Below are 20,515 nucleotides of genomic sequence, written 5' to 3' on the forward strand. Positions count from 1 at the left end.
CTAAAGCAATACAATTAAATTACATGGAGCACGGATGTAGCTGCATCTTCTGTTTGGTTTATGAACAATAGACAGCCGGGTCAACAGGGACTGTCTGCCCCCTACTGGAACGGAGGAGAAACCAAGAAAGAATAATTAAAAGCACATTTAAAACAAGGCAATAAATGGTCGACTAATTTATCAGGTTAACACTTACAAAAACAATCAATTTCAAAACTGGTACTATTAAAATTATCGATTTATTTATTAAACAGAGTTTCGTCTCTTCAAAGCAGCAATTTAAATTTAATTTACACTGTAGTCCGACAGGTGGCGTTGGTTAACGTCTAAAATGTTGTCAGGTGCTTTTAAAATGACGAAGAAGATTCCTACCCAGTCCTGATATCCGGGCAGTTAGCAGAAACACAACGTTTAATCAAACGTCTTATAAATGGGTAAAAAAGATAAAGGAGAACGAGGTAAGTCCGTAAGTTGTAAGTTGTTTCTGGTCATTTTACTATTAGCTGATGAGTCTTGGTCACCGTTCGTTCTTTTCCGTTATGTCCCCATAAACAGATCTTTAGATGCCTCCTTTAGATACGTAGATTTACTACAGAATAATTTGTTACTGGTAAATTTTCTACAAATTTGTCTGCGTCAGCTTCTCCCGATGTGTAGAGGTTTTCTTGAGGAGCTAGATTTGTCAGTAATAATAGTAGTAGTAAAATGTTCTCATTATTTTTAATATAGCTGATTGAATGTGCGTCACATAGTTTGCGATGGGATGTTGGAGCTGTTTTAAGTGGTGATGGTTTTAAAAGAAGGAATGATGCTGAGTAAAACACGGACAGATGTGGCCAGCTATATATTATAAACAAAACAGAGAGATAAACAAAGAATTAGTCCTGCTGACATTTGTCATGTTGGAGCACAAGTGACATTTCTAGCCCTTGAACTTACCATATCTACCGCAGGACTTTTTTATTGTAATTTTGCCCATTGATGTTTTTTTTAAATTTGATTTATTAATTTTGATTGATTATGGTTTTTTAAAAATTTGATTTATTAATTTTGATTGATTTAATTGTTTGTTGGTGGTTTATTATTTTGTTATTCAAGAATGATAAAAAAGTAGAAGAAAAGACGTATGCTTACTGTTGTGTCATGCATCATATATTCATCATCATCATCATTTTAAAAACTTTTTTTTTAACCAACGAACACTGAAGTGGCCCTGCAATGGCCCTCAGGTATCAAACACCTGTGTTAGAGGGTCTACGTGACCTATATACTATACATGTTAGGGACTATGACATGGACAGTACCTTGAGAAGATCCCAAACACATGGGGAAAACATTTGAAGTTATCATAGTGACAATAGTTTCTGTTGTTTTGCAGAAAAGTCCAAGTCCAAACGGCGTTTCCATGAGGAAGATGATGACGATGAAGAGGTGGTGGGCAGTGAGTCACAGGAAGCTGTTCCTGCCGCTGCAGGTAAACAAGTTGATGAATCGGGTACGAAACTAGACGAGTATGGAAGCAAAGACTACCGTCTTCAGATGCTCCTGAAGAATGATCACTCGTCACGTCCACTCTGGGTGGTAAGTTGTTGGTTTTCATGCTTGATACATTTTGAAAGTAAATAAATAAATAGACTTCTTCTTATAGAATTCTGCTTTATGTTCTCTTTCGGAATTCCTTATTTCCCCATGCTTCCTTCCTGCAGGCTCCAGATGGCCACATCTTCCTTGAAGCCTTTTCACCTGTGTACAAGTATGCTCAGGATTTCTTGGTTGCCATTTCCGAGCCGGTGTGCAGGCCAAACCACGTGCAAGAGTACAAGCTCACAGCCTATTCCCTATATGCAGCTGTCAGTGTGGGGTTGCAAACCTCTGACATCATAGAGTATCTGCAGAAACTTAGCAAAACTTCTATACCTGATGGAATCATACAATTCATTCAGGTCAGACTGAGAGCATCTCTGTCAGGAATATTGATAACACAAATGCAATGTGGCTTAAAAATGATTGTTTTTTATTCTTTCTTTCAGCTTTGCACAGTAAGCTACGGTAAAGTCAAGCTGGTGCTTAAACACAACAGGTAAAGGCACATCAGTAGCCGAAGGTCATGTGTTCCTTTTTTAAAATTTTATCACTGCTGTGTTCTTACATTGTGACAATCATCGTGGTTCCTCAGGTATTTTGTTGAGAGCGCCTTCCCTGATGTGATACAGCGCCTTCTGCAGGACAATGTGATCCGGGAATGTCGCCTTCGTAATGCAGACGGAGATGACACCGAGCTTATAACTGAAGTCATCCACAGCAAGTCAGCAGTATGTCATTCATGCCTGTGAAAGTGTTTACCATTACTGTGTTGTGCAACACAGGGAATTCAAATCAATAAAAAAAACTGCATATTCAGAAATTGTACATGAGGTAAAATCTCACAGTGCAAATTATATTTTACAGGTTTCTTCACAGATAGATACAGTAGTAGACTTTTGAAACTTTTTTTTGACTCTAAGTTCTGCTGCTCACAAACATGGTCCTGCCTGCCTGAATTAGTTCGTTATTTAAATTCTTGTTGTTGTTTTACATGTAATAGATTCTCTTGTTTTTTCACAGCTCTCCAAGTCTGTCCAGGATAAGGGAAGTACCTCAACCTCGCAGCAGCCAAGTGAAGCGGAAACGTCAACCCAGCAGATTCCAGAGGACATCTTTAGCTACTATGAACAGATGGATAAAGATGAAGAAGAAGAGGAGCAAACTCAGACTGTGTCTTTTGAGATCCGACAGGTAAACTAATTCACCTAAAATAAAAACTGTTTGTTTTCCTAATCTGCTACAAATAGAAATTATTGATGGTTATGGTAATCTGTAAGGTGAGAGGGTGTATTTAAAAAATATGTTAAATGTTGTTAATTCACGGGATTTAAATAGTCAAGTCTTTAAAAGTTTTTCCCTTCTCTTCTCTAATCTGGAATAGGAGATGATTGAAGAACTCCAGAAGCGATGTATTACGCTAGAATATCCACTTTTGGCAGAGTATGATTTTCGCAACGATACAGTCAACCCAGACATCAACATAGACTTGAAACCTACAGCCGTTCTGCGACCTTACCAGGAAAAAAGTCTCCGCAAGATGTTTGGAAATGGCAGAGCTCGTTCTGGGGTCATTGTTCTGCCCTGCGGTGAGACAGCTGAAAATTGAAGTCTGAAAAAAAATGAACATCAAGGAAGCCAAAAAATGTGGATCTCATATTTGTTTCCCCTCTTGTTTTGCAGGTGCTGGAAAATCCCTGGTGGGCGTAACAGCAGCATGTACCGTACGTAAACGCTGCCTGGTGCTGGGTAACTCGGCAGTGTCAGTGGAGCAGTGGAAGTCCCAGTTCAAGATGTGGTCCACCATCGACGACTCGCAGATCTGCCGTTTCACCTCAGATGCCAAGGATAAACCCATTGGCTGCTCAGTGGCCATCAGCACCTACTCCATGCTGGGTCACACCACCAAACGCTCCTGGGAGGCTGAGAGGGTGATGGAGTGGATGCGAAGCCAGGAGTGGGGACTAATCATCCTGGATGAGGTGCACACAATTCCTGGTGAGCTTACACAATTTCTTTTAGGAAATATTGACTTTATTTATGTTTTGACTGAGATTGGTAGAGTTCTCACATGCCCTAGTAAACCTTGAAAATAATGATCAAAATGCAAGGTAGGTGCACTTTAAAGCATTAGAGTGATGGGAGGTTAGATGTGCAAGTCAGGCTACACTATGGAGTTACTAATATTGCATTTTGTATTTCGGTGCAAGTGTTGATAATGAACCTCAAGATGTCTGTCGCATCTGCTTAGAATTTAAACTGAGTTTAGTGATTCTCTAATGGGAAATGAGTAGCTGTTTTGACCTTCAAGTATACAACCAGATTTTTGAATTTACTCTTGTTGAACTTTTAAGACCTGGCTCATCTTTTTTTTTATAGCGAGGATGTTCCGCCGAGTTCTGACCATTGTGCAGGCTCACTGCAAACTGGGCCTCACTGCCACCTTAGTCAGAGAAGACGACAAGATTGTGGATCTTAACTTCCTAATTGGACCCAAACTGTATGAAGCCAACTGGATGGAACTGCAAAACAATGGCTACATTGCCAAAGTCCAGTGCGCAGAGGTGAGTACCGCAGTGTTCGATCAGGATAAAAGAGAACGGTACATTTCGTATTTTGTAGGTTTCTCTCTTCGTACACGACTGAGCACTAAATACTCTTGACTGAGGTCTGACGTGTTAAGGTGACATCATTTGTTCTTGTGTCTTTGCCTCAGGTGTGGTGCCCAATGTCTCCAGAGTTCTACAGAGAATATGTGGCCATCAAAACAAAGAAGCGCATACTGCTCTACACCATGAACCCAAACAAGTTCCGTGCCTGTCAGTTCCTCATTCGCTTTCATGAGCGTCGCAATGATAAAATCATTGTCTTCGCTGACAATGTGTTCGCCTTGAAAGAATATGCCATTCGCCTCAACAAGTAAGTTGTCACAAATTGAGTCCTTTCCTGTTTTTGCATTCTATCTTTTGTTCAAAAACGTGCAGCGAAATGCTTTCTGAACTTTCTCAACGTTGTCATTGTATGTCTGTGTGACTTTAAGGCCTTACATCTATGGTCCGACCTCTCAGGGCGAACGTATGCAGATTTTACAAAACTTCAAACACAACCCCAAAATCAACACTATTTTTATTTCTAAGGTAAGGACTCTCCCGTTGATTTCTTCGCTACAACACTTCTGCCACAGTGTGCCCTCTTGTGGTCAGTCGCAGACTGACCAGTATTTGAAGGGATAATAATACCTTCAATCATTGGAGGAAAAAATACTTGGCTTAGAATGACAATACACCCTAACTGTCACTGTGATACTTTGCTTAAGTTACATATCTTTGAATGTGCTCTTCCACACAGGTTGGAGACACCTCTTTTGACTTGCCAGAAGCTAATGTTCTTATTCAGATCTCCTCCCACGGTGGGTCACGCAGACAGGAAGCTCAGAGGCTTGGCAGAGTCTTAAGAGCCAAAAAAGGTTGGTGTGTCTCCAAACCAAACAAAAAAAATGTTGTTTTTTAAGTCATCATATTACATGTAATGGTGAACTGCTTGTCTGTCATTGTGTTCAGGGATGGCAGCAGAAGAGTACAATGCCTATTTTTATTCACTGGTGTCTCAGGATACACAGGAAATGGCTTATTCGACCAAGAGGCAGAGGTTTCTGGTGGACCAGGGCTACAGCTTTAAGGTTTCCATCTATAATATTTTACCATCATAATGATAGAAACATACATATATTTCAATAAAGCAAATAGTAGTATATTTTCTTTAATAATGAATTTGTACTCTGTAGATGTAACTTTATTAATACTAAAGGGTTATTGAACTCTTTTGTTCTTTGCACTGACTGGTTAGTTTGGTTTCATCATCTTTTGTTAATTGTGGTGTGTATCAAGACTGTAATGTGATAGAGACGTGCTAGGAGGCATCATGTTTGAGTGACAAAATAAAGAATGAAGCAAAAAAAAAAAACAGATTAAATTGGACAGATTAAATTTCATAAAGACTCCACCTTTCGCTTTTCACCATCTCGTCTGTTTACTTTAATCCATAGAAATGAACCTCAAATGAATGGGGGGAAAAAATAGAACAGGGCTTATAAAGTCACATTATCCCTGTGTGGGCTTAAAATTAGACCATCAAAAACATGTGAATGTTTGTTTTTCTCTTTGGGTTGTTGAAGTATGGATTATGTTTTTGAATATACTTTGAATAGCTTTACACTGTTATTTCTCATTTTTTTAGGTCATCACTAAGCTGGCAGGTATGGAGGAAGAGGATCTGATGTTTTCCAATCGAGATGAGCAGCACCAGCTCCTGCACAAAGTCTTAGCTGCTTCAGATCTGGATGCTGAGGAGGAGGTAGTGGCCGGCGAGCTGGGGGCAAGACCACAGGTAAGACATTTTGCTACGTGAAGGCTTACGGAAGACTCTGCTGCCACTGTATGCTTCTTTCTCTTCTCTAACACTGCATACTACAAAATGTTCTCTCTCATTTCCCCCCCCATCAGTTCTCAAGGCGGACAGGCACAATGAGCTCCATGTCCGGAGCAGATGACGCAATCTACATGGAATATCAGGGCCAAAGCAAAAGTAAACTCTCTGCATCGAATAAAAGTGTTCATCCGCTGTTTAAACGCTTCAGGAAGTAGACTCAGACACTCTAAGTTAGGATGAACTTGGTACTACAGATGGTCAAGAGCCTGAGAACCCTACAGCTGCTGGTCCAGACCAGAGGAACGGCTGAAAAGAAAGAGCAAACACCAGGTTTGCCAAACGGACAGTTTAATGTTGTTTATTATTGTTAAGCTGTGATTTACTTCCTTTATCATAGAGGTATGATATGTGGTAGTTTGGACAGAAAAACCCAATAATGTTGAGGTTCAGAACTCTTAGCTCTTAACTTAATCAGCTGAGTGAATAAAAACATGTTTGTAAATTGTCAAGCCATGAAATTTGTAAAGAAGGAATATTTTGTACTTGCAAGGTTTGACAGACTATTGCTATTGATGTAGCAAAAATAAATAATAATAAAAAAACTAAACACCATGAAACTGTTATTGGTCTCAATACCTGTGTTCAAATGTAGATAGATATTTTGGTCCACTGTTGTAGCTAAGTCCATTCCTGTTGTGAATAATGCGCCAACATTTTTTTTTTTAGTTTCTGTCAGGTTAGAGAGAAATACCACAGATACAGCACGTACTTCCATCCATAAGTTTCACACTTGGATCATATTTCATTGGCTTCTCCCTCTGGACTTTATACACACATTAAGAACTCCAGTATAATGCAGCGGTGTTTGTTCACCTTTTTTGAACTGTGGCCCATATTTGCCATTGGATGTGAAACCTGGGGATGTTTAGTTGAACAAAAGGCTGGTATACTCTCAGGAATTGAAGATTTTTTTTTTAGTACCCATCTGCTGCCATTGAGTGGAAGACTGTTTAATGTTACGTTGATCCTCCTGTCTCGTAGTGGAACCTTAAAATAATTTGCAGCAAAAACAGCACTGTCATCATGACACGGATCGTAAACTGTTGTTTTGTTCTACGAAAGCATAGTGTTGTGGTTAGTTCCAGCTTTTCGCAGAAATACTAACACTCCACGCTGTGAGGAGGTGTGCTTTTCACAGAATCCTTAGATTAGGGGTGTTAGTTGTATTAATCTAATAGATTCATTGTAACCTCTGTGCCAAATTGGCACGCAGCCAGTCTGCGGGGGCCAGGACTCTGGCTGGATTAGGGGGCAGTGTTGGCATTCCAGCTTCATACTGACATGCTAAAACTCCACTGTGTGGAGAGGTGTGCTTTGTACACCTAACAAGCTGAGATCAGGGGTGTTAGTATTTAATAATCTTATAGATTCACTCTAACCTGCGTGCCAACGGGCACACGGCCAGGACTCTAGCTGGATTAGAGGGGATTAAGTTCTTGTTTCTCATCAATTAAATGCAAAAGCTGTATTAAGTTGTGTTATGTAGTTTAGGTATACTATCTTTCTCCATCTAAATGAAAGTGCTATGAAAAAAAAAAACCAACAACAACTCTTAGTTAGCTAACCTTTATATTCTGCACAGGATCAAATATCCCTCCGCCCCTAGCGTGGCTATTGGATGTTGTGTGGGCCTGTGAGGCAGCTGGAAAGTAATAGTTATGTAATATTATATGTCCATCATATGGAACTCCCTTCTTAGCCACAAAGAAAACTAGCAAGCGCTGTAGCAGACACAGTTAACAGGGGAAACCAATGATGAGACGACGTTATAGCTTGTTTGGTCTCCTCTCCATGGGGCCTGGTCGTCTATGCTAGTGATTCTCTTGGTGATCTTTTGGACCGGAAGCAGGTCAGGGAGAAATCAACTCACAAGGTTAGGACAAATAGTAAATAATATAAAACTTCAAAATAAAAACTACATCTAAATGTTTTTGCAAAACCTTGGTATTTGTTTGTGTTGTTGAAGGACTTTCTTAAAATATAAAGACAAAAAAAAAACACCCTGCAGACTGGATAATAATCATGTTCACATGGAATTACACGAATGTAATGCCGATCTCTTGTGCTGGTCAAGGGTTTTCTAGGGTCACTGCATTAGGTGAAGTACGTTCAAGTTGTGTGTAAATTAAATCATTGTCCCACGTGTAGAGGGACTTCTTGAAATATGTTGTTCATGTTTAACACACAGTGGGGGGGGGTTGTCTTTTTCTTTCTTTTTTCTGATACTTTAATACAATTTGTCGTGTATGGTTAAATCATTGGATGTGATGCAACGTGCATGTGCAGCACATGGACGATGAAGGAAGAATAAAGTATAAACCAAGCAGCTTTTTGGGGGATAGAAACGCCCACATCCCAATACAGAGACATCCCTTCCTTAAGCTGGGGCTGTTATCCAACCTTATTTCACCTCAGAGCTCTTACAGAAACGATTCTTTCAAAGCTGACTCAGTAAATACGCCGCCTCGCTTAGAGATACCTCACAGGCAGAGCAGCAAGACACACGTGCGAGGAGTGGAAGCATCAGGAGCCGTGGACTTTGTAGACTTTGCTGGGGACACGGTCTCAATCGTTGGTTTTGAACTCAGTGCAAGAGTTACTTACAACAATGGCAATTCTGAATCACTTTGCGGCTGCATGCCTGAAGAATCTGCATGGGAACCTGCTGCCCGAGAAACAAATGTTCAACATCGTACGCCTTCTACACAAGTCCGCAACCAGCGAGTGTCTGGGGGTGACCGCTTCCGAACAAGAAGCGGTTCCTCAGACACTGATGACACCGGCGGATCTCGGCCTGACCACCAGGATCAAGACGCTGAAGGAGATGCCGGGACCGAGCACAATCGCCAACCTGATCGAGTTCTTCTATAGAGACGGCTTTAGTAGAATCCACGAAATCCAGGTAAAAGTATGAAGAAGTTTGTTCGAAATAGAAATGGTTTTTATCTTGTGCATCTGCCAAATATGCCACCCGTGCGTGAAATGGCACAGGCTGTTGCGTAAAAACGCACCAGGGGTCTGCTCGGCCCCCGAAACTGTACAAAAAGTACACATTTACTGCGTAGAAATCTTAAAATATCCATTATCCTCGTCGATTTTTGAGTATAATTCTCAACCTTTCCTGTTGTTTGACGTTTTGAATGTCAGCTCTCATTCTCATGTGGTTTATTTGACTACACTGGACCCTGAAAAGTAATGCAAACAATTCCAATAATCCATTTTGGTCATACATCAAAGCATTTGTCAGGACCAACACATTTTTTTTAGTATTTGTAATGAATATCTTTATTATTTGAAGTAAACATTAACTTTAATTTTGACAAACTCCAAACTTTCAGGTCATTTTAACATCAGGTCATTGTCCCGTCCCTTGTCTTTTAATAAGTCTTAACACACTGTTTAGGTACATTCACACTGCATCTTAACATCACTACATGAATCTTCAACAGTGATTCTTGCCCTTGGACTTGATGCAGATTATTAGTGATTACCTGAATTTCTCCACAAAACTAGACATTTCGACAACACACATGCTTATTTTGATGTTTTGAGTTTGTACAGGCATGTCACTGGAAGTTTTTTCCAGATTCTGTTCAGTGCAAATGTGTGTTTTTGTTGCACAGATGGAGCACACAAAGAAGTATGGGAAAATCTTTAAGTCCCGCTTTGGACCTCAGCTGGTGGTTTCAATCGCAGACCGTGATATGGTGGCTCATGTGTTGAGGGCTGAAGGCACGGCCCCTCAGAGAGCCAACATGGAGTCCTGGAAAGAGTACAGAGACATGAGGGGCCATTCCACCGGACTCATCTCAGCGTGAGTCTCTCATGTTCCCTAACGAGGGTTAAATATATGACCCTGAACTTGACTGGGGTATTTGACAAATTGGGGTTACAAGGCTAAGTCGACTTTCCAAAATAAAGCTGTAAAAACAACCACGCGTTTTATTTTACAGTGAGGGGGACGAGTGGCTGAAGATGCGCAGTGTTCTCCGGCAGCTCATCATGCGTCCACGAGATGTGGCCCTCTTCTCCGATGACGTGAACCAAGTGGTTGACGATTTAATCAAAAGAGTCTGCACCCTCCGTGCCAAAGAGTCTGATGGAACGACTGTCCTCAACGTGAACGACCTCTTCTTCAAATACGCAATGGAAGGTTTGTGAAGCCCTGTGGGAAGATAGATCTTTGATGAGATCAAAGAAACACTGATGAATTTAAAATCGGTGTAAGTGAGATAACAAAGGGAAACAGCCCGTAGACAGGAAGTGATAACAATTAGGATTAGTAGTTGACTAGTGATGCGTGTTATATCTCATGATTCCAATTATTTAAAATTCATCATTTTTGGACATTTGTGTGAGATCCTGTTCACTTTTAAACAAAACAAAAATGTCATTTTCCTGGTCATAAAAAAACCCCAAACTTTTTTCTTTACAGGTGTAGCGGTCATTAGAAAGTATATCCCTCATTTTCCTGGTCATAAAAAAAAACCCAAACTTTTTTCTTTACAGGTGTAGCGGCCATTCTGTACGAGTCCCGACTAGGTTGTTTGGAAAATGATGTTCCCCAGGAAACGCAGGATTACATCAGTGCACTGCACCTCATGTTCAGCTCCTTTAAAACAACCATGTATGCTGGAGCAATCCCACAGTGGCTTCGACCAATCATTCCAAAACCGTGGCAGGAATTCTGTAGCTCTTGGGATGGACTTTTTAAATTCAGTAAGGTTTTCATGCGTTTTCTTTTTCTTTACATCCTCCTTATCACCTCTACCATCTTACAACACTGACTTCTCCTTCTCTCTGTTATAATTCCAGCTCTCCTTCATGTTAATAAGAGACTTGGCGATATTAAAAGTCAGATTGAGCAGGGAAGGGAAAAATCGGTCTCCTCACACACTTGCTCCTTACCAAGGAGTTGAACATGGAGGAGATCTACGCAAACTTAACAGAGATGCTGCTGGCCGGTGTTGACACGGTAAATATGCATGATTTTTTACTTTTTATTTTTTTATTTCTCCATCACTGCATATGACTATGTCCTACAATTATTAAAATCAAAGGACTTTTTACTAAAAGTCATTTCCTAATGTCCTTGCATTTGACTTTTTTTTAAATTAAAAAAAAAATCTTTTTTGAAAATGTAAATTTTTTTTGGAAACTTTTTATCTAAAAACAAAAATATTATTATTATGCTAAATAACTGACCCCATTTAGAACAACTGTCACTACATCCCCTTTTCAATATATACTATATAAACATGTATGCTTTCATTTGTGTAAAAAACATAAAATTCCTGGCCGGAGCAGCCAGAGCTCAACAGGCCTCAAAAGCTGTGATTGATTTAAATACGACCGTGTTCATTGGTTTGCTGGTTAAAGTAAGAATACGATGAGGTCAGACAGCATGTGGATCTGGACTGAGGTGTGTCTCTAGTTAGCTCTAACTGTTTAATTCTGATCTATCCTACTACTGCCTAGTGTCAAGCAGCGCGGCAGTGAATAACGCAGAATCCGACTGGTGTTTGAGCGCGGTGGAGGTGCAGCGACTGTGACTTGAGCTAAAGGTGGAGAAGCAGGAGGGAATTGCACGTGGGTGTCCGTCTGTGTGTGTGTCTGATTTGGTGTTCGGTTTCAAGGGTTGGGTTTCTGGCGCCACATTCGTGCGTGTGTAGATGTGCCGGTGTTGGGTTGAAGCAGTGAGCTGTAAGGTGGCACGGTATCCCACTGACAAACTGATATGTTTCCCATCATTTGCATTTCCTTTTCTGTGCCTGTGCCAAGAAGCTTATTTCTTTTGTGAGAAATTGCCAGTCTGTGCAGACATGGATCCCATAATTATAAAAATAAAGTACATAATTTAACATGGGAGCAGCGGTCAACCACTAGGGGGCATATCCAATTGATTAAAACAGTGGTTCTCAAACTGTGGTACGTGTACAACCGTTGGTACGTGAGCGCTCTCTAGTGGTACGTGGGGAAAATTCATATTTTCACATTTACATTTCCAATTGACTATATCTGAAACATACCATGCATAATTAGTACAACATTTAAACAAACATTTCTAAACATCTCTCCTGTGGTGGAAGCTAACAGTGAAGGCCTCTGCTGCTGTATTCTAATGTTGGTCATCATGGTGGTACTCAGAGAGCTCCATGTTTTCTGAGGTGGTACAGAGTAGAAAAACTTTGAGGACCACTGGATTAAAACAAATGAAAGCATAAGAGAAATTTAGTGCTACTTGGGGCTACTGGTCTCAGTTCTGCGGTTAATAACGTTTATGGTTTAATAATAATAATTATCATAACTTGTTAATATCATCAAATTCATAGGAAAATAAATCCAGCTTTAACATGTCTGGTGGTGTTTAGGCCTTTCTGGATTATTGAAGTTTTGTGCAAAATTAATGGACCGGGAATAAAAGGGCGTTTGTTACTGATGAACACGTCTCATGGTCGTGAAATGTGGAAGAAATTGATGGTGTGATCCTTACACGGAGGCACAGCATCATGACAGCAGAAGAATGGAGGTTTTGAGGGGTGGAGGGAAGAGGCCTCCACCAAGGGCTGCTCTTAGACCAGCCTTTGTTATCTGATGCCTCTCAGGCTTTGTCTGAGGTATTGCCAACACTTGTCCCAGCTGCTGTTGGTTGTGGATAGGTGAGTGAGAGAGAGACTGGGTAATCAGAGTGGGGGGCATTCATTTGTGTTAATGTGTGCGGGTGAAAAGGAAAAGAAGGCAGATGGAAACAGGCAGGATGACAGCGAAGGGCATTGCATTGTATATTACGATTTGACTTGGCATAAAATCCTTTACGGACAAAGCGTACAGTAGGTTTTTTATGGTTAGTTTCCAAAAAAGCTTCAGGCAAGTCTCCTAAAGTATCTCAGCCTAAATCTCTACAGCACCTCCGGAGGTAATGGTCTGACATGGAGCAGCTGTTTCAAATAATTTGCTTTCTTCCTCTGCACTTAGTGGGTCTGTGTCTAAATCTAGTAGTGTATGTAAGTACAACAAGTGAGAAATGGCTACACCGGCATCTAAGGTGGACTTGAGAGTCAACCAAAATATACCGCCTACCCCATAACCCCACCACTCTTTGCCAAGACTTGTGTAATGTTACAGAAAGTCATATCACAGTTACTTCACACCAATAAAAGTCACGCAAAAATGATAAGCAAAACAAGCTACTAGTCTACTGAATGTAACAATTCCATTCTTTTCTTACTCTCCCAGACATCGTTCACTCTTTCATGGGCCACTTACCTTTTGGCAAGACACCCTCACATGCAGGAGGAGATCTTTTCACAGGTGACCTCGACCTTGGGACCCGGGACAGTCCCCACAGCGGATGATGTTCCTCGTATGCCTCTTATCCGGGGGTTGGTCAAAGAAACTCTCAGGTACGGCAATGCGTTTACCATCAGATTTGATTTTATTAAGATAACGGTAAGATAACAATGTAGCCAATGTTCCTTTAGTATGTATCATTCAAAACAAAGTGCAATGCTGAGTGGTGTTAGTGAAAAACCTGTTTTCACAGTAGTTTCTTGTTTCCACTTTCTGCTTAAAGCTTATTTTTTAGTTTGTTCAGCATATACGCATCTCTATATGGGCTACTATTTATCTCTGTGTCTGTCTTTTCCAATCCCTTTATAATTAAACTTTGTGAGAAGATCAATGTGTAGTGCTGTTGAATAACAGTCTTTGTGCTCATATCCATGGGAGCAGGCTTTTTCCAGTTCTCCCAGGCAACGGCAGGATTACGCAGGATGACTTGGTGGTGGGTGGATACTTCATCCCCAAAGGGGTAAGGCTCGTGGAGATCTAAAAGATGCAAGTCTTCTTAGTATGCATGTCCGGGGAAAAAAAGTGAAGGCGATGCTTGACGTGACATTACTTGTACATCTTTTTCTCTCACTTTATTACAGCTTGCTTTTACAAAGCGGCTTTCCTTTAGTCCAGCTGTAATCAGGACTGAAATTCTTTCTCTTGTCTGTTCAGACTCAGTTGGCTTTGTGTCACTATTCCACATCCTGGGATGAAGAGTGCTTTGCTGATTCTGCAGAGTTCTGTCCCAGTCGCTGGGTACGGAAAGATTCCTCAGACAGAGTCGACAATTTTGGCTCCATTCCCTTTGGCTACGGCATCCGTAGCTGCATCGGAAAGAGGATAGCCGAGTTAGAGATGCATCTGGCTCTCACGAGGGTAAAGATGTGTTTTAAATCGACTTTGTTTTCACATAATGTCATACATATATGTACATGGGAACATCAGAGGACAACATTAATGCTCATGGTAGCTGCTTGTTCAAATTTCTGGGGCAGCGGCAGTTTGGTGGTTAAGGAAGCAGACTTGAGTCCAGAAGGTTTCAGGTTCAAGTCCACCAGCTGCCAAGTTAACACGGAGGTGCTCTGAGCATGGCAGCGCCCCCGCACACTTGAGCTGGCCCCTGCTAACTTTGGTGATGGGTTAAAAGCAGGGGGCACATTTCGTTCTGTGCACCTTCACTTCACTTTTAAAATCAAGGATATTTGTTGGCTTTTATATCTTGGCATATGTGATATCTGGAAATTAAGGAGAAGTTCTTCATCATTCTACATATTGCTCCACAACATACATTTTTTTTTACATTTAAAACCCCAGTTATTCACACCAAACACACAGGAGCAGTACTGCTATGATGTCACAATCAGAACAACAAGGAGCTGTATTGTCCAACAGAAACCAGTCCCACTCATTTACAGTTACTCCTAAAATCCAACGGAGCACTTTGACTCTTTTTTTTCATGGTTTGACAATAGCTGAACAAACTCTTAGATCTGCCGCTCATCCTGCAGCTATATCCAAACTCTGTGTTTCGTCTCTTGGCTGGAAGTCGAGCATTTGATATCGTTCTTTCTTACTTTTTCAACATGTCCTGACTTGAGATATTGACAAATATTAAGAGAAAGAAGCAAAAAATAGAGTAATTAGAAAAGTGATTTATTATCCACAAGATCCTAGTGAGGATCTAAAAGTTTCAGTATTTTCTTTTCTTCCAGTGGCTCCTGAGGTCTTCTTAATTAAATGATAGTTTCAAAACATTGATGTGGCCACTTCATAATCTGTCATGCATTTATGGCTCTGTGACTCAGCTAATCCAAAACATGGACAATGGACAAAGAGATTTGGAGGTTTTCTAATTAAACACCTAGGCTTTTTTTTTCAAAAACACTGAACAATTGAACACTGACATATCTGTGTTTGCGCTTTTTGCAGCTCATTCAGAAGTTTCACATCAGTCTGTCTCCTGTCACTGCTGATGTCAAGGCAAAAACCCACGGCCTGCTCTGCCCTGCTGATCAAATTCACCTCCGGTTCACTGACAGGAAAAACTGAAAGTGAACTCTTTAGCCTTGAGGGTTTTTTTGAAACTACTTTGTGTTTTTCTGGAAATTGTCCATTACAAGGTAATTTTAGTATCATGCAATGGCATGGTTTGTTTCTCTATTGTTTCTCACACATTTTTATGTGTGAGAATTTATCCCGGTCATCATATAACTCGAAATGACATATAATCTCTTTGTGTGACTATCAAATGTTTCCTTTTTTATCCTTTACATTTAAATATTAATATGTAAATATTTCTTTCTTTCTTTTCTTTGTAATGTACTTAATCACACTGTTCCTTAGGTTTAGGAGAACAAGTCACTGGTAACTGTAAAAAAAAAATATAACCTTAGGTTTTAGCTGAAAAATAAATTGCTCTATATTGTACTAAATCAAAGTAAGTATCAATATTCTACAATATATATCTGAATCCGTTTTTAATAGATTTTTTTATAAGATTATAAAATATTTTGCTATTAGTCAAATTGTGATATTGCATTGATGGAAATGTGTCTGTTAGGGATAGTGTTGAGGTATGAGTCAAGTGGATGCTGGAGAAATTCTTCTGCTAGGTCTGAAGAATCGCACATTGATTAGGAGAAGTCTCTATATTCATCTGCTATTGTTGTTTATTCTAGCCTTCTGACAAAATGTTTTAAACTCTTCTATTTTACCATCTACAGCATATGAATGTAATTTGAAGGTTATAGGATAATTAAAGTTGAATATTACATCTATTTAAACAGTGCAGATGAATGGAAGAAACAGCAACGGCCAAGTCTTAAAAGTTGATTTTATAAGTGTTTCTGGATGGATCCTTTTTGGATTGAGTTCATGGAATGTTATGTCTATGCACTGATTTACACAAAAAAAATAAATGACTGAAATTATTTAGAAATATTGTGTGTGTAGGCTTTTTCTTTTTAATGTGATAATTTGAGTAATCAAGTTAATTAAGTTCTTAGGTCCTTGTGTGTTGCTGGTCTGTTCTTGGTCAGGCTCTTTCTACAACGGCAGTTGGAATCCACCTGCTGTAAAGCTTCTAACACGGTCATTTCTCTTTCATCTTTCCTGTTTCATGATCTTTTTTTGTCAACAATCCGAACACTTTGTTTAAAAGTCCTCCTCATTTTACTCTCCCTTTCCCCTGGACATCCGAACTTGCTTGCATTTTACTGTTCAACCATAGCCATTCCTTGGTCATCTCCATATTCTAAGCTCTGACCACATCATTTTTAACTGTTTCAATCATTAAGCTTCATCAATTTCCCACCTCGAGTCAACCAAGCATTGCAGCTAATTTCTCAGTTAGAGTGAAACACTGAACTAGCGTTCATATTTATAAAGAGGTACATCCATGTCAAAATTATATACATCAATTAAAATTACTTTAAAAGGGATAGTTATTAGGCAAAGTGCCATGTAATAGACAAACGATAATAAACGTGTGGAAAGAACAAATATGTAACTGAAGAAACTGCCAGAACGTACGGTTGCCTCTTCTCGCGATATTTTATGAACGGGAACATAACCGGAAGTAAATAATTCCTCAGTGCGAGGGAGGAAGGTATCGCTAAGCGTGGAAGCTGCTTATCTGTTACAGACAAAAACATTATTTACTCTTCTTCGAAGTTGGTTGATGGTTTCGCTATACTCGTTTTCTTCACAACTTTGGCAAAAATACAATACAGGGATTTTATAATCGAGCCTAACGCCAAACATCCGGAAATATGAGTATGTAGATAGCATGTACAGTTAGCATTAATGCGGCTAATAGTTTTAGCAAGCGTCGAATTTAAAAACCACGACCTCGTCAAAGGTTATTAAGGCTTCTGTCATATTTTCAAAAAGTTCCCAAAGTAAGCCAATATTTTCTTATTGATATCAAGTCTGGCCGTGGTGGAAACAAAGTTAGGCTGGATCTAAAATGCTCATTGAAAACCTCGATGCCTTGAAAACATGGCTGTCTGAAACCCTTGAACCCATGTAAGTTTCGTAAGCGTTTATGTGGAACTATTTTCTTTATGATCAGTTTGCACACACATTTTAAATACGTGTACATGTATATTTTGTTTTAAAATGTTGTCTTTACATTTCCAGCTGTGATGCAGACCCTTCTGCTCTCGCAAAGTATGTTGTTGCTTTGGTGAAGAAGGACAAAACAGAGAAAGAACTCAAAGCTTTGTGCATCGATCAGTTGGATGTATTTCTACAGAAAGGTTATTCATCTCTATCTTTGAATTGATCATCATGTTTCTAATACTATGAAGTACATTTGCTGTTAGGAAAGCTTTACCAATTGACTACTTTGTAGCAAAATCGGTTATTACGATTAAATGTTATTGGCTAGTCTTAGACTAATGTTATGTATCCATTTTCAGAGACCCAGCAATTTGTGGATAAGCTGTTTGAAGCAATTAACAACAAGAAATACCTTCCTCAGCCAGAGGTACTAACCTCTCAGGTCAAAGCTGAGAAAGAAGAGCCGAAAAAAGATGAGGTAATTTATTTTTCAATATAGTGACTTTTGTATCATTTAATAAAACAGATATGGTACTAATTGATATTTATTCACTATGTTCAGATAAATCGAGAGGAAGATAGAGAAAAAAAGTTCTCCCGGCGAGTGAATCACAGTCCTCCACAGTCTAGCTCTCGTCATAGCAGAGAAAGCAGGTGAGATCTGTTTTTATGCAGTGGTCTGAGATGTGTTTTTCATATACAATTTTTAGTGTTCAATTTGTGACATATCAAAATCTTAGGAGAGGAGATGACCGGAAGAGAGACGATCGCACCAGGAAGAGGGACTACGATCGCATTCCACCAAGGAGGGACTCATACCGAGAGCGTTACAATCGGAGGAGAGGTCGCAGTTACAGTCGTAGTCGCAGTCGGAGCTGGAGCAAGGATCGCACCCGAGATCGGGACAGAGAACGCGACAGGGATAGAGAAAGAGACCGTGATCGCAGCAGAAGTCGGTCTAACAGCAGAACTCGATCCAGAAGCAGGAGTAGAGGTAAGAAGCCGATTTAATGAAAAACGTACTTGCTTTTATTCACTTTCTAACTTGAGTACATCCATTAAAGTTTAGTCATTACATTCTTTCCATGTCAATAATATTAGTGATCTATGATCACTAAACAATATCTCTATGTATATTATAATTTAAAGTATTGCCATTGGCTGCCCTGAAAGACATTTTTTGTTCATAGAACGAGATTCTGGAAAGGCTCGAGACAGGTCAGAAGTCGTTGACAGCTACCCTGCGCCAGCCCAGGTTTCCTCTGCATCCACTTCACACTTCCCTGTGCCAACACTAAGCAGCGCCATCACAGTCATCGCTCCTACGCATCATCATGGAAACAGCACCACTGAGAGTTGGTCAGACTTCTGCCCTGACCAGCATAATCTAGATCGCGCCCCCTTTGGAAGGGGACCTCCATCCCAACCAAGAAAGCGATGCCGTGACTACGATGGTAAAAATATTTTCAAAAATGCGTTTGCAAAGTCTGCAGATGTCTTTTATGGTTTTGCTGTATCTTTGGTCTCTTACATACTGTGTTGACCATCTTTTTCAGAAAAGGGCTTCTGCATGCGTGGGGACATGTGTCCTTTTGACCACGGTAGTGATCCAGTTGTAGTAGAGGATGTCAATTTGCCCAATATGCTGCCTTTCCAACCTCCACCAATCCCAAGTGTTGACCCACCACCACCACCACCACCTCCAGGGCTCCCTCCACCACCACCTCTTATGAACCCTCCTCCTGTCAACCTACGACCCCCTTTACCTCCACCCGGAGCGCTTCCACCTGGAGCCCTTCCACCCGGAGCGCTTCCACCCGGAGCGCTTCCACCCGGAGCACTTCCACCCGGAGCGCTTCCACCCAGCCTTCCTCCTGTTGCAGGTAGGAGCTTTAATTCATTTAATATTTAATTAGCTTGTATAATATTGAAAAAACGTCCATTAGATGTGACCCTCCAATATTTCCACACTTACCAATCTTAAAAAATAAAACTTAAATTAAATCAAACTTTGAACTGAACTGAACACGGATCAAAACAGAAATCAAAATCACTAGCCGACTTAAATCAACATTGACAGTTACGCTTGGTCCCCGTCCAAGCACATGTCTAATCTTGGCATCGTCCTTGATATGAAGCGCTCCACTGAAAAAAATGCAATTCTCATCACACAATCTGATTTGTGTTTGTCAGTTTTTTTCTTTTATAATTCTTTCTGATTGTAAACATCTCTGTTTTTAACTGTTTACCCTGTCTTTGAGTAAAAATGAAATGTATTATTATTAATAGCGTGAATACAGTTTCAAATAGACTGGATTTGTATTTTGGAGGGTTAAAGATGTGTGTGTGTGTGAAAATAATACTGTAATTTACATGATCAAAGTTTAAAGTTTGATTTATTTTATGCATTCTGTAGACACACTACAGGCATGAGGGTTCTACTAAATGGTATGGAGGCTGAGCAACATGGTCCAAAATTCATTAATACTTCTGGACCAATAAATACCCAAGAGAGAGGTTTTCTATTTGCTGACTAAATTTTCCTCCCTTGTGAGGTGTGTGGGTCGAGCTTAGAAGACGCTCTAGTGCTGCAACAGATGCATCAGAGGAGCTGGTCTCTTTAGTTAGCTGCTCAAACGTGGAAAGAAGAGAGAGATTAAGACCCACTGGTGTGAAGTAAATGTCGCGGGGAGCTCCTGGTCTGCGCTGTATGCAGCCAAGACTCACTTTTGCACAAAGAGGCTTTCCTTCCTCTCATATTCAGCGTAGCGATCGGGATGTTTGGATGTGAGGTGATTAATTAAACCTGACGTGGAGAAATTCTTTGCAGATGCACTTCCTCTTAATTGTTTTTTTTTTTAAATTTCAGTATGGCATGTTTTGCAAATGCAAATCTGTAGGTTTTTCTCAGAAATATTGAAATGCGTCCACACCGCGGACATGTTGGCACTTTCAGATCAAGCCTGTGATGCAAGTTTTTGCTTGCATCATCATAATGTCCTGTTTCTGCCGTTTTGTTCGGTGACCGAATATTTGGTGCATCCCTAATATA

At 40.2% G+C, this 20,515-nt stretch overlaps 4 protein-coding genes across 7 annotated transcripts in view; 3 read left to right on the forward strand and 1 right to left on the reverse strand.

The window, feature by feature from the left end:
- gpalpp1 (GPALPP motifs containing 1) overlaps window positions 1-101 on the reverse strand; it is a 4,448-nt gene extending 4,347 nt beyond the window's left edge. Inside the window, exon 1 of one of the 2 annotated variants that reach the window (XM_025053827.1) lies at window positions 1-101. This exon is cut by the window's left edge and continues 122 nt beyond it. The gene's annotated coding sequence lies outside the window, so the exon portion shown is untranslated. The other variant, XM_008337551.3, reaches the window with a different exon arrangement.
- A 216-nt stretch (window positions 102-317) lies between these two features.
- ercc3 (excision repair cross-complementation group 3) lies at window positions 318-6,626 on the forward strand. The gene is made up of 15 exons (XM_008337553.3): window positions 318-458; window positions 1,379-1,581; window positions 1,707-1,943; window positions 2,031-2,080; window positions 2,177-2,312; window positions 2,605-2,775; window positions 2,966-3,170; window positions 3,265-3,579; window positions 3,961-4,145; window positions 4,298-4,500; window positions 4,622-4,718; window positions 4,930-5,047; window positions 5,142-5,260; window positions 5,818-5,967; window positions 6,084-6,626. Exons 1-15 carry the CDS (start codon window positions 431-433, stop codon window positions 6,222-6,224), a joined length of 2,358 nt encoding a protein of 785 aa, XP_008335775.1. The 5' UTR covers window positions 318-430; the 3' UTR covers window positions 6,225-6,626.
- A 1,127-nt stretch (window positions 6,627-7,753) lies between these two features.
- On the forward strand, window positions 7,754-16,856 carry cyp27c1 (cytochrome P450, family 27, subfamily C, polypeptide 1). Its single transcript, XM_008337554.3, is given in 10 exon segments — window positions 7,754-8,971; window positions 9,693-9,883; window positions 10,023-10,222; window positions 10,579-10,788; window positions 10,885-10,947; window positions 10,950-11,044; window positions 13,306-13,472; window positions 13,801-13,879; window positions 14,074-14,277; window positions 15,331-16,856. Coding segments are annotated over 10 exon segments (1,623 nt in total). The 5' UTR covers window positions 7,754-8,677; the 3' UTR covers window positions 15,451-16,856.
- A 142-nt stretch (window positions 16,857-16,998) lies between these two features.
- Window positions 16,999-20,515, forward strand: part of rbm26 (RNA binding motif protein 26) — a 10,139-nt gene continuing 6,622 nt past the window's right edge. For 2 of the 3 annotated variants that reach the window (XM_008337555.3, XM_017030929.2), the window contains exons 1-7: window positions 16,999-17,427; window positions 17,542-17,660; window positions 17,823-17,941; window positions 18,026-18,117; window positions 18,204-18,457; window positions 18,654-18,917; window positions 19,020-19,346. In XM_008337555.3, the coding sequence (XP_008335777.1) occupies window positions 17,369-17,427; window positions 17,542-17,660; window positions 17,823-17,941; window positions 18,026-18,117; window positions 18,204-18,457; window positions 18,654-18,917; window positions 19,020-19,346 (1,234 nt within the window). In that variant the 5' untranslated portion in view covers window positions 16,999-17,368. The remainder of the gene's footprint in view (window positions 17,428-17,541; window positions 17,661-17,822; window positions 17,942-18,025; window positions 18,118-18,203; window positions 18,458-18,653; window positions 18,918-19,019; window positions 19,347-20,515) is intronic. The other variant, XM_017030928.2, reaches the window with a different exon arrangement.

Source organism: Cynoglossus semilaevis, unplaced genomic scaffold (assembly GCF_000523025.1).
Source record: "Cynoglossus semilaevis isolate Cse_v1.0 unplaced genomic scaffold, Cse_v1.0 scaffold684, whole genome shotgun sequence".
NCBI classification, from domain to species: Eukaryota; Metazoa; Chordata; class Actinopteri; order Pleuronectiformes; family Cynoglossidae; genus Cynoglossus; species Cynoglossus semilaevis.

Bases quoted from the DNA above. Each gene is read 5' to 3' on its own strand.
- ercc3 (XM_008337553.3), top strand. From the start codon at position 431: ATGGGTAAAAAAGATAAAGGAGAACGAG. The intron at 2,081-2,176 runs GTAAAGGCACAT...GTGGTTCCTCAG, and splicing joins CTGGTGCTTAAACACAACAG to GTATTTTGTTGAGAGCGCCT. The intron at 4,719-4,929 runs GTAAGGACTCTC...TCTTCCACACAG, and splicing joins ACACTATTTTTATTTCTAAG to GTTGGAGACACCTCTTTTGA.